This window comes from Silene latifolia, chromosome 7, assembly GCF_048544455.1.
Source record: "Silene latifolia isolate original U9 population chromosome 7, ASM4854445v1, whole genome shotgun sequence".
Taxonomy (NCBI): Eukaryota; Viridiplantae; Streptophyta; class Magnoliopsida; order Caryophyllales; family Caryophyllaceae; genus Silene; species Silene latifolia.
Window position 1 is genome coordinate 108407271 of NC_133532.1, and position 12507 is coordinate 108419777.

The 12507-nt window shown below is 36.5% G+C and overlaps 1 protein-coding gene across 1 annotated transcript; it reads left to right on the forward strand.

Annotated features, from left to right (window-relative positions):
* Positions 1 to 2762: 2762 nt before the first annotated feature.
* Positions 2763 to 12106, forward strand: LOC141592505 (uncharacterized). Its single transcript, XM_074413211.1, has 15 exons — positions 2763 to 3273; positions 5362 to 5616; positions 5704 to 5828; positions 5947 to 6157; positions 6294 to 6419; positions 6500 to 6756; positions 7123 to 7230; positions 7971 to 8112; positions 8194 to 8356; positions 9164 to 9321; positions 9667 to 9990; positions 10074 to 10148; positions 10476 to 10545; positions 10679 to 10836; positions 11832 to 12106. The coding sequence occupies exons 1-15, from the start codon at positions 3007 to 3009 to the stop codon at positions 11979 to 11981; spliced, it is 2589 nt and encodes an 862-aa protein (XP_074269312.1). The 5' UTR covers positions 2763 to 3006; the 3' UTR covers positions 11982 to 12106.
* Positions 12107 to 12507: the final 401 nt, after the last annotated feature.

The window sequence follows — 12507 nt, forward strand, 5'->3', positions numbered from 1 at the left end:
AGTAGTAACACTTTCCTAAAATCTTTAGGAAAGCTTTCCTAATTGTAGTTCTTTCCTAATCTTAGTTTGATTGTAATAAGGCAATTTGCCATACTATGGGTCGGTTTCCTAATCTGTTTAGGACGTTTTTAGGGAAGAGAGGTCGGTTGTCTACTTAGTATAAATAAGGGGTCATTGTATTCAGTTTTATTAAATTTAAGTTTAGAGATTAATACAAGTTTTCTTGTTGCTTATTGCTTGCGAGCTTTGAGAGTCTTATTTCTTTCTTGCGAGGGAGAGATTAGAGTGTGGTGGATCCTTGCGAGGTGAGAGTCACAAAAAAACCAGTCGTGTGTTACAATCAAATTCCTTGCGAGGGAGGAGGGAGAGATCACGTCATATCTTCTAAATCCCCCTACTACTAAGAGAATAAAAATTCTCTTAATTTTCCCTCCAAAAAGCATCTAGCTAAATAAGGTAATAAATAAAATTTTCTTTCATTACATTATTATCTTTTCAATGAATATATTTTTATAAATAAACTCTAATTTTTTAAATAAATTCATAATTATGTTTTTTTCATTAAAAAAAAAAATGATATTAAACTATAAAGTATAAGTTGCTAAATTTTTCAGTAATGTAATAATTATTACTGTAGAGAATAACTTAACACATGCTTACTATTAGCTTCGTGACAACAAACATTCACTAAAAAAATTCACAACTTAAATAGTTTTCCATTTCAATTTTTTTGTTTCATATAAAAATACAATGAAGTGAACTGATAAATATTAATGAGTGCAAATTTAAAAAGTATAAATCCTCCTATCTCCTATATACTAAGAGAATAAAACTTCTCAAAACTTTTCCCTCCAAAAGGAATCTGCTTAAATTAGGAAACAAGACTATATTTTAATAAATTGTTATTTTCTTATTAAAATATAATCATTTAATCATTTAATCACTATAATCTTTTCTAAATTTTAAATTACATCCGTCTAATTAAAACAAAACAAAGCTGATATAAATATAAAAATTATAAATTACTAACAAAATATTCATCAAAATTATTTGAGAAAAGTTATAAATTGAAATCATTAGTTTTGTAAAAAAAAAAATCATTAAAATTCACATTTCTTTACTTCACTCAATTCTTTTAATAAGTTTTGCTCTTTATAAATAATACATTAAAATGTAAAAACTCTATATACCGCACATGTATGCGCGGGATCTATACTAGTTTTTGTTCAAATACATATAAAAATCAAATAAACAGTTTAATATTCCGCTGCGTTTTTTATAGAAAAATCCGAACAATCCAACGTACTGTTCATATCCATAAAATCGACTAGATTTTACATCAGGTATGGTGGTCGGGATGGCTAGGGTAGAATAGTGGATGATAATTAGGGAAGGGATGGAGAGAGGAGAAGAAGGGTAGTGTGTGTCCATTTTATGAAAAAATGTTCATGATTGAGTAAAAGTCGTACTTGAAAGAGCAACTACGAACCCATATTTGAAAGATGATGGTGGTGTCGATAAAATTGAAATATAGTATGTGATTTTAATAAATAAATATGGATTATTAGATTTGGAAAAAACAATACTGATTTTTTTAAGTGAGAGAAACGATTTCTTTTTTAGTTAGATAAAGGAAATAATAGATGGATAAAATAAATAAGAACCAAAAATAAATATAAGAGAGAAAAAATAATTAGTATAAAAAAATAGATTAATATTGCTAATCTTTGGAAAAAGGTTATGCTTTTTCACATACGGATTTTACTCTTTCACATACGTTTTTTACCAATTTACCCTTCTTATTTTTTCCTCCCTCACTCAACATTGATTTTCTTTCACCTCCCTTCCCTTCACCTCCCTCCAACAACCATTTCGTCTAACCTTACTCTGGTCGAGCCGTGCTTCGGTCATCAGTCTTAGATTGTAATCATTAATCATTGATGTATCATGGAACTGAAAAGTAATTTGATAATTGTTGCATCACTTGTTGCGTCACTGCATCAATTTACATTTTTTTGGCAATTTGTCTTTCATGTGTAGGTAATGTGTGTTAATTCTATGTAATTATGTTTGGTTATGGTATGATCTTGCAACATGCAATATTAGGCGTCCATTACCATGGAATTGTATTGATCCCCATTTTCGTAGACACACCTGCATCACCGTCACCACTGTCATTAGCACCAAAATTTCCACCAACGCACCACCCTAATTACAGCACACTAGCCTGACCGTCGTAAATCACCCTAATTACCATGTCATCCATAACTATAAACCCTAATTAATACTAATTGATGAAAAATTAAATATATTAATTTCACTAATAAACTCTAATAATTTGAATAAAACAAATTAATAATTACCAAACAACTAAACTACTTCACTAATTGGAGAATTATGTTCCATTGTTCAAATATTTAGAGTAATTAGATTCGATTTTAGGAAAAAAAGAGATACAAATAAAAATTAGTTGCTTAGGTTTAGAAAAAGGGTATGATACGGAAAGTTAATGAAAAATGTATGTGAAAGAGTAAAGTCCGTATGTGAAAAAGTAACTCCGTTGGAAAATGGAGCAATTAAGAAGTTGTCTCATTTTGAAATTGAAATTCAAAATTTTAAAATTGAACCCTCTAAAAACTAATTTGAAAAAGATTCCATATAGTCCCTACAAAACTCCACGTGACGCGCGCTCATTGGCCTGTGTACCAATGGCCTTGTACACGGCGTGTACATGTAGTCTTTTCGGTTATCAATTTAAGCACGAATATATCAATTTTTTGAAGGCTCGACAAGTTCCGAGCCGAACACAAAATTCCGAGTTGATCTCGAGTACATACCACTATACCAGTTTGGTTACAACCCGCTCACTTAAAGTTTCAATCTTCAGCCCAATTCAATTTATTCCGGTCTTTGCACCGATGCTCACCCTTTTCTAACTTGCCTCTCTTTCCATCACTCTCTCACAGCGCCGGCTTAGTGCCATAGCACACAAAAAAAACTTCAAAAATGGTGAGCATAGAAAACTATGAAGATTTCTTGAAAGTTCATGGCATCCTTCTAACAGCAACTGGGTTACCAGAGTCTCTATACCCTCAACTCTTTCGGAAGCTCTCTTCTGAAACATTTGATGCTGGAGATTCCTTCCTTATTGATCCTTGTGAAAATGGTCTTCAAAGACGCCTTCTTTTTACATCTGATTTCATGTCTAAGCATTCTAATGTCTTCCTTGTTGATCATGCTTGGACTTTCAGGCTTTCTGATGCACCTAAACATGTATTCTTCTTTCAATCTTTCTTTTCTTTTATGCTATGTTTTTCTCCATTTTTAATTTGGTTGGCAGTGCTTTGTTTAGATTGAGCAGATAGAAATTGGTTTGGTTTGGTTTGTGTTTATGCATGTATCAATCTAAATTTGGATGATTGTAGTTCTTTGTTGGTTTGTGTGTTGGGACTGCCGCCACTACTCCATGACATTAGTATGATATTGTCCGCTTTGGCCAATCCCGAACCGATTTATCTTTGGGCTCCTTTCCAAAAGGGGAGTGGGGGCTCTTATAAAGAAGACATTCTATTTTTCCAATGTGGGACTTGGGTTGCTATCCCAACATTGTGGAAGCTGGGTTGTGTTTATATTATTCTATTACGCTCCCCCGTCCCAGTCATTTGTTTGCTTTTTTTATTCTTCATCGGTATTTTTATTATATACTCCGTAGTAAACAAATAATTGAGACACAAGAGTAGTCTTAATGACCAAGAGGTGAGTCTTAACCATCCACCCAAGCTTTTGGTTGAGAGTATTATAGTCTTAGGGTGTGTTTGGAATGAGGGTTTTGGAGGGAAAAGAAAGGGAGGGAGAGTAGGGGATTTAAAATCCCTCATTTGGATAGCAAATAAGGGTGGAGGGGAATGGAGGGGGAGAGATTTGGAGGGATCCATTTTCCCTCCTCGGAGGCAAATCAAAATCTCTCCATAATAGACAAGATTTGGAAGGAATTGTATCCAAACACTCACACCCCATTTGCCCTCCCCTTCCCTTCCCTCCCTTTCTCTTCCCTCCTTCCCCCTCCCCTTCCTTTCCCTCCTCTTTTGCTATCCAAACATACCCTTAATGACCAAGAGGTATCATGTTCAATCCGGCTTATATTCTCATAAGTGGAATTTTAGGACAAGGTATGGGTGAATTTGTGGATTATCCACTCTTGAAGCTCAAAGGGTATTCGTGCAAGAGGAGTGTATTAAGGTATTAAACCACCGATTGAGCCTCATCTAAGTAACATTTTGCTCGGTAGATGAGTTTCATGGAATTGGGAGGAAAGAAATTGCATGTGGATTTTTCTGATGATTGAAGCACTTTTGTGTGTGTGGTATTGGGTATTTGGTTCATTCCAATATTGTCGCTAAAGGTAAAATTGAATAGTTTTTGGAGTTTCGTAGTAAATTGGTAGGAATACGAATAAGATAGATGATGGGAAGCGTAAAATAACTCCTAGTATATCTGTTAAGGGAGGACCTAAAATTGCTTTTAGGATTCAAAGCCTTTTCTAAGTGACTTCTGATTTTGATCCTACGTTTTTAACATACTATCTCCTAGCTATCTATTATTATGTCAGATGCATTGAAACTCTCGAGCTTAAGTAGCCATTAGAGGCTTGATGAGATTGATGATTTTTTGTTTTTTTTATATATTTTATGTAATTATGGGCCTTGTAATTATGGATTAAAGGACTTTTTGGAATCTTAGGACATACACTGTGGTTCAGGTGGCATTTACAAAATCAGAATTTGACAAAAGTAATAATCCATGAAGTTCGTGACTGCAACCTGGCATCATAAAATGACCTAGGGTGTTATGCTTCTAAGTTCTAAGAAATACTACCTCCATTCCAAAATTATTGTCGCCAGTAGATTTTGGTGGTCAACCTGTCAACGTTGACCAGTACTTTCTTCGAACATAAATACATATAGAAATAGAATGTAATGTTGATCAAGTGTGATTTATCAGAAGTTCAGAACAATCGTTTTCATATTTGTCACACTTTCTGAAGTTTATAAATTGTATGTTCAAGTTTCTCCAATTATAAGTACATAAACAATGTAAGCAAATATATTCATATTATCATTTTCTGAAACTTGACACTAAAAAAAAAATATCGGCCAAAGTCGACGTTGTCTCACCACCAAAGTCAAATGAGGACAATAAAAATGGCATGGACTAATTCATAACATTTCAATTCATGCAAATACGTGGTTTGTCTATGTAAGCTGTATAATTATTAGGACTGTTTTTTCTAATAAAGACAGCATTCATTAGATCCGTGGAACTTGTTATTCATTTTTGCTGTGTGACTGTGTGTTATTGCAGCTCGAGGAAGTGCTTGGTTTGACTGAGAGAATGGCATCATTGATGTGTGTTGACATCGACCAAGGTGAACAGGATGAAGGCATAGCTAGCAATGTAAATGATGATAATGCAAAAATGTCTGTAGAAGAAATACTGGAAAATGAAATAGCCAGGGTGAAAAAGTCCAATAATGATGGGCTGAAGTGGTTAGAGCTTGAAGAGCTTGATTTAGATGATGACAAGCTTTGCGAGTTAGCTTTACCTACTAGATGTCCGGTTTGTTCTATCACGTCATTGCTTAATATCTGCTGATTGACTGTCAATGTGATCTGTAAATTCTTATTCACCCTTTTTGTTTTCCAGAATTTAGTTGCTCTTAGCCTACTCGGAAACAAGATTAACAAGATGGAAACCATTTTGGAAGAGATTGCAAAACTAAAACATTTACGTGCCCTTTGGTTAACTGATAACCCTTGTCTAAAGAACTGGTGAGCTTAATTATCTTTCTACTCTTGGTCATTGAAGTTTGAAAGTTCATTCCTAATGGCACTAGTTGATTTAATTCTGATGCCACAAGTTGAGTTAAACTGAGATTTGATTGTCCAGCGGAAGTAATGTAGAAGATGCAGTTCTTCAAGCATTTCCAAAGTTAGAGATCTTCAATTCACATTTTACACGTAATTATGGCGAATGGGCACTGGGATTTTGTGGTGAAATATATTGCAAGGATAATCCCGGGGTTGAAGGTGATCATCAATTTCAGAATGTGACTTCTCTTGACCTTTCTGATAGACAAATTCACAATTTGAACAATAAGGTTGTATAATACTCCATCTTTCATTCATTTTGTCCTCTTTTGATTTATCTTTTTTATTTACCCTGGAGTTGATGGTGATTTTCTTGCTGCACAACTGATAGTGTCTTTACCGATGAATTTTTTGCTTCTTATTCAGGCATTTTCTACAGTTGAATTCCCACATCTTACATCTTTAAGTCTGCGTGGAAATCCATTAGAGGAAAATTCTTCTCATGAGTTATTGGAAATTTTGAAGAGATTTCCTTCACTGACCTCTCTAGAGGTAATATACCTGCTGATTTGTCTCAGCCAAATTTTTATGTGCCAGTTACTAATCCTGACTAAGAAAAAAATTATTTGCAGGTTGATATCCCTGGTCCACTTGGAGAAAGTGCAGTGGAGATTCTTGAATACCTTCCTAACCTATTTTTACTTAACGGTGTCAAAGCGTCAAAGATATTAGAGACTGAGAAGCATGTGGTTGATGCAGTTATTCAACCACGTCTTCCTGAATGGAACTCTGGTGATTCACTTGCAGACCGTGTTCTCAATGCTATGTGGTTATATCTGATGACTTACAGACTTGCAGATGAGGAAAAGATCGATGAAACCTCTGTTTGGTAAGATACTTCTTCTTCTTCTCATTGGTATTATTTATTTCATTTCCTTATATAGTAAAGTGATCTAGCCATCTAGGATTCTAGGTGCAGTAAATGCCAAAATTATAAGAACCAATTGACAACAACCCCTTCACATTTGAGGATTGGCAGCCCATTCCATCTGGCTAATTTGTTTAGTGTTGCTTCAGAGGAGATAAATTTTTCTGGCGATTCTTTAGTAGAGATTAATCTCCTGTATCTTCATAAATAGACAATTAGACATCTGAATTTCATAATGTAATTTTAGAAAACATTACATCAACCAAGATTGCAAGTACAGCATCTATTGCTAACAATGACAGCATTTGTGCTTATCAATATCTCTAGGTATGTGATGGATGAACTGGGTTCTGCTTTGCGACATAGTGACGAGCCCAATTTTCGGGTAGCGCCGTTTCTATACATGCGTGATGGGAATCTATCATCTGCTATCAGGTAAGCTCCTAACTATTATTTGTTTCTCCTGAGATTATCTATGGGCTATACTGGTCTTGTTGCTTGAGAGCTCATGAACTCACCATTAAGCCACATATACATCCTCATCAGCCTCCTTGGTACTCTAGCTCACTCTCTCTTCCCCACATCACCACAGTCTGGCCACCCCCACTGTCGTGACCCTCACTCACCACCCTATTTTAAGTTGTAACCCTTTCCCTAACACGGTTCAACTAGCTACCCCTAGGGGGTCATTTGGTCTCGGATTTGGGGGCAATGCCAGCAGAGTAGCCTAATTAAGGGTTTAGGACTTTAGGTTACGGTTCTCCAACAATGGGAAGTTGTACCCTCAAATTATTTTTCAGCAGAATCAATTAATTGTGGTGTGAAGGATGGGGTAGTCACCCACTGGCTTGTTTGGTGTTGGGGGCCAGTGATGGTGCATCAGTGCATGGTTAAAGGGAGTTTGGGGACTACGGATTGGGTTAGATGGGGGAAGGCGGGGGTTGGTGGTATCAGGGTGATTTGAGGGTGGCTTGGGGTTGGGGTTGGGGTGAGTTGTGATTTGTGAGGAGAGAGAAATAAAATAATAATACTCTGTAAAAAAAGAGGGTGAGTTGAGAGTGAGAGATATATGTGTGCTATGGTGACGGAAATAGTGAGGTCTTATACGGTAATGAAGTCTCACCTCAGAACTGCCCTTTTCCATTGATTACATCTTTCTCTGCTTCAAACTTCAGCTACACCATTTTGTGGCCAACTCAAGACGTACATAAAGGAGATGAGTGCACTCGTGACTTCTTGTTTGGTGTGGGAGAGAACAAGCAACGATCCTCCAGATTGACTGCTTGGTTTCATACCCCAAAGAATTACTTTATGAAAGTAAGTATTCTATTTAGATCAATAATTTAGTAATTGCCGCCGGAGTGTCAGGTCACCTATAACTTCCCCTCTAATATCCAGGCATACGAGAGATGTCTTCAGAAGTTGCAGTCAAAGTGCTTTGTTGCTCCTTTGATGGAATCATTAAGCCCTCCATGTGCGCTTCATCACCAGAATCCTTTACGTGTCTATACTGATATACCTCAAGTAGAGGAGTTCTTAACTCGCCCTGAATTTGCAATCAGTTAGTGCTGTTTCTTCGATTCTCCTTTTAAGTTTTTGAATGCAACTTTTTATTATTGTTCATGCGGAAATACTTCACCCTGTAATATTGATGTGGAAATACTTCCATAGTATTTTTTCTATCTCAATGGAGCCAAAGTTTTGTTGGTTGTGGATTATGCTCAATAATATGGTTGCGATTCTTTTTATTGCGAAGTAGTTATTGCTGGATAGGAATCTGGACACAATCTTTGTTAAGACTCCATTCATTTTTAAACAACCTCATGCTGAGAAGACAAGGGTAAAGATGCCTACATCCAAACCCTCCCTCTATTCCACCATTTTTCGGATCCCTTGAGGCAGGGTAACAATGTCGTTGCTGTTCACTTTCCTGATTCTACTTACTGGCTACCACTAGTCAATTTAAAGAGACTTAAAGCTTATAAATTTGTCGATCATCTCGGTTGAGTTCAACCATAGATACTGCTGATCCATTTCCAGCTTTTAGGCACCTGACTATTCATGTAAGTGACAGGATCAGAAGACACCATCAAACAATGTTTGTGTTTTTCTCCGTGTTGAAAAACATTAACATCTACAATCTTAATATACGTCTATAGTTCAACGGGACACCATAAACAATGCTATTGAAGTTTAGCAATGACAAACATTTTACAATCCACTTTGGCTGTCTTATTTATGTTTGTCCCTACATCTGCATGTTTTTGACTCTGCACTAAATGAAACTTTTCCTACTATTTTCTGATGTATATCATGCTGTTTTTCCACTGTTTTTTGTCCCTAAAAATCATTACTTTGGAACGTGCAGCAAGTGAGCCAAAGGAAGCAGATATCATATGGACTTGCATGCAGGTGGATGAGGAAACAAAAAAGGCTGTCGGAATTACAGATGACCAATACATAAATCAATTTCCTGTTGAAGCATGTCTTGTGATGAAACATCATTTGGCTGATACCATTCAAAAGGTATTGGATTATCCCTGGAATACAAGCTCAATGTTATTCTTGTTGAGTGCCAGTTGACCTGTCTTCTCAGGTTCTCTGGTTTATTGGGCTTTATAATCTCTAAAAGGAACTTGTAAGCTATGTCGCTGCAACTTGGCTACTGTGTCGGGTATGACACGTTGGAGTGTCAGACATGCCTAATTTGTGAAAATGTTTCATATTATTTAAAGTGAAGTGTTAAATTCCAGAGTCATGTCTGAATGTCGGATTGTTGGACATGCTGCACACGGCCAAGTGGAGCATCGAGGTCACATAGCTTGTGATCATGTTTATACTCGTTGCTTAATGTTTGATTTTTAATGTCAGGCACACGGGGTCCCCGAGTGGTTACAGCCCACTTATGATTTAGAAAGGCATTTGGCTGAGCTTATTGGAGATTATTATGTACGTGAGAGGGAGGAGCTCGATAATCTATGGATTTTAAAACCTTGGAATATGGCACGTACTATAGATACATCAATCACCAGTAATCTATCTGCTATAATTCGTCTCATGGAGACTGGTCCAAAAATATGCCAGAAGTACATTGAGCACCCTGCTTTGTTCCGGGGGAAAAAGTTTGATCTTCGCTACATTGTTCTTGTTCGCAGTATGAAACCTTTGGAAATCTTCCTTTGTGATGTATTCTGGGTATGCTTCTTAGTATAGTGCTTTTTTTTTTCATTTGCAATATGCTATTCAACATAGTCTGATCTTCTTCTTACTTCTTTCAGGCAAGGTTGGCAAATAATCCATACTCTCTTGATAAGCGGAGTTTGTACGAGTATGAGACCCATTTCACTGTTATGGTAACTTCATGCTCTCATTACTAGAATATGTGGAACTTGTAGTCTCTTTTACCTCACCCTGAGAATCATAGTCTATGTTACTCAAACTCGCTTTAATGTATCTGACGCATATCCAAGTGTAGGGTCAGCTACGTATATAAAGACATTTTCTTGTTTTTGGTTTAAACTGAAGTGTCCATGTGTCATATCCATGCCTGATTGTCAAGTGTCACGGAACGTGAGGTTATATGATGAGTCGAATAACATAGATCATAAGAACTCCTATATCTCTCCGTCCTTTTTTCATTTCCCTGGGAAATAGAATTGACGGTGTCGCCGCCCTTGCAGAACTACCGTGGAACACTTAATCATATGCAAACACCAGATTTCGTAAGAGAGTTTGAGCAGGAACACCAAGGTTTGTGGCTTCTTAGCTTCACTTTGTCACTTGTCATTGTCCCATGGCTTCCCCTTTTTACTGTTATAATTTACAGGACCACTAGAATTGTTTGGGTTGGGTAACTTATTATACTCTGATTTAATTATTGCAGTAAAATGGCAAGGTATTCACGAGAGAATCCAACGCATGATCAAATCTGTGTTTGAGGCGGCAATCGCAGTTCATCCTGAGATGCACAGTCCAAAATCCAGGGCTATTTATGGTGTAGATGTCATGCTCGATGCGTCTCTCTGTCCTAAGCTACTGGAGGTATGCCATGCTTAAAAATTCTGATGTAGTAGAATTCAGATTGGGCCAAAAGCTAGGCACATACCCAGCCTAATAAAAATCACAAATTCTCATTTAAGACGGGCATATCCGTCTTAAGCTTAAGACGGGTCAAGTATCACACATACGACAAAATCAGAATGTATTGAGATTAGCATTTAGCAAAAAGTTCGTCCCATCTATTCAAGTGGGGTGTTATTTGACCTTTTTACTCTTAAGACTGAAATATCCGTCTTAAGGAAGAACTACAACAACAACAACAACAACAACAACACCAACAACATCAGAGCCTTAATCCCAAAATGATTTGGAGTTGGCTAACATGAATCATCCTTTAAAACCGTTCATAGGTGAACGCACACCTCAAAATGCGAAAAAAAATAGAAAAGGCAAAAATGAAAAACAAAAGGGAGAGCGAAACATAATACAAAGTCAAGGTAAATTTATAGGTTTTAAAATCGAAGTCCGGATTTTTTTTATAAAAACTAAAGGAAGAACTCCTCAATAAAAATATCAGGCTTTTTTGGCTGGGTGACATTCTTTGGTTTTAATAAAGGGTCAAGCACTCAAGCCTATGCAGGCCGCCCATTTGATCAACTTTAATAGATGTCATGTTTGATGCGGCTCAGTCCTGCTACTGAAGATATGCACTATGCAGCAGTAGCAGCACTAGGAATTAGAAATGTTGATTGAAGTCTTTTGACTTTGTAACAACACAAATGTTTAGTTGAATGGGGTTGATCTCACATTTTTGTAATATGGGACTTTGACATAGAAAACTGATTGAATATAACATGTCTTAGCAAAAGCCGGTCAATTCCAAATATCCTACATCTCTCATTTTGACATTTCTAAGCGGCACTGTTTAGGCAAAGTTCATGAAAAAGATAATTACTTTGTTAGCTTAGAATGAATATATGATGATCATGCTTGCAAGGTTGATCGGAGTATAATGAATGGTCTTGGCTTGTCTACAGGTGACGTATTGCCCAGACTGTACAAGGGCATGTAAATACGACTCAGAGTCATTGTTTGGCAAGGGAGGAGTACTCAAAGGTGGTGATTTCTTCAATACTGTTTTCGGCTGTCTATTTCTCAATGAAACCAAATATGTTACCCCACTTTAGGTGTCAAGTTTGGAGGAAGAGTATTTGAGAAGGTACGTTAAAATTCGGCTATGTTTAATTTTTAGTCTCAGTTTTGTGCTCGTACTGCTCGTGTTGTGAATAAAAGAGAAAGAGGTGTTCTGTGATGTTATTTTTGTTGAGACATTAGATAGCAACTATCTCCTTCCTCTTTTATTTTACGTACTTGTTATACTCCCATCAAGAACGATGTGACGGGAGAGGGAAAGCAATCCACTAGATTTCTATTTGTAACAATCGAGTTAGGTTGTGATGCTGACCACTCGACTCGAGCCCAACTATATGTCCCTGTGGTGATTATCGTCCTATGATTGCTTCAAGGTTCTGGCTTGTAAAAAAATGCTTAATATTCTTAATCTGGAATTACATATGCCCATGATAACCATATTTCCCAACAATCTCCCAAGAGACGGTCTTAACACAGATTTGGTAGAAATGATCACCTTTATTAATTTTTTTTTTTTTTTTTTCGGGACAGTTTTAAACAGAAAAATACAAGGACAATTTT

Excerpts from the sequence above, each read along its gene's own strand:
- LOC141592505 (XM_074413211.1), top strand. The coding sequence starts at position 3,007 with ATGGTGAGCATAGAAAACTATGAAGATTTCTTGAAAGTTCATGGCATC. Across the intron at positions 6,158-6,293 it reads TTCACAATTTGAACAATAAG|GCATTTTCTACAGTTGAATT; the intron begins GTTGTATAATAC and ends CTTCTTATTCAG. Across the intron at positions 6,757-7,122 it reads ATCGATGAAACCTCTGTTTG|GTATGTGATGGATGAACTGG; the intron begins GTAAGATACTTC and ends CAATATCTCTAG.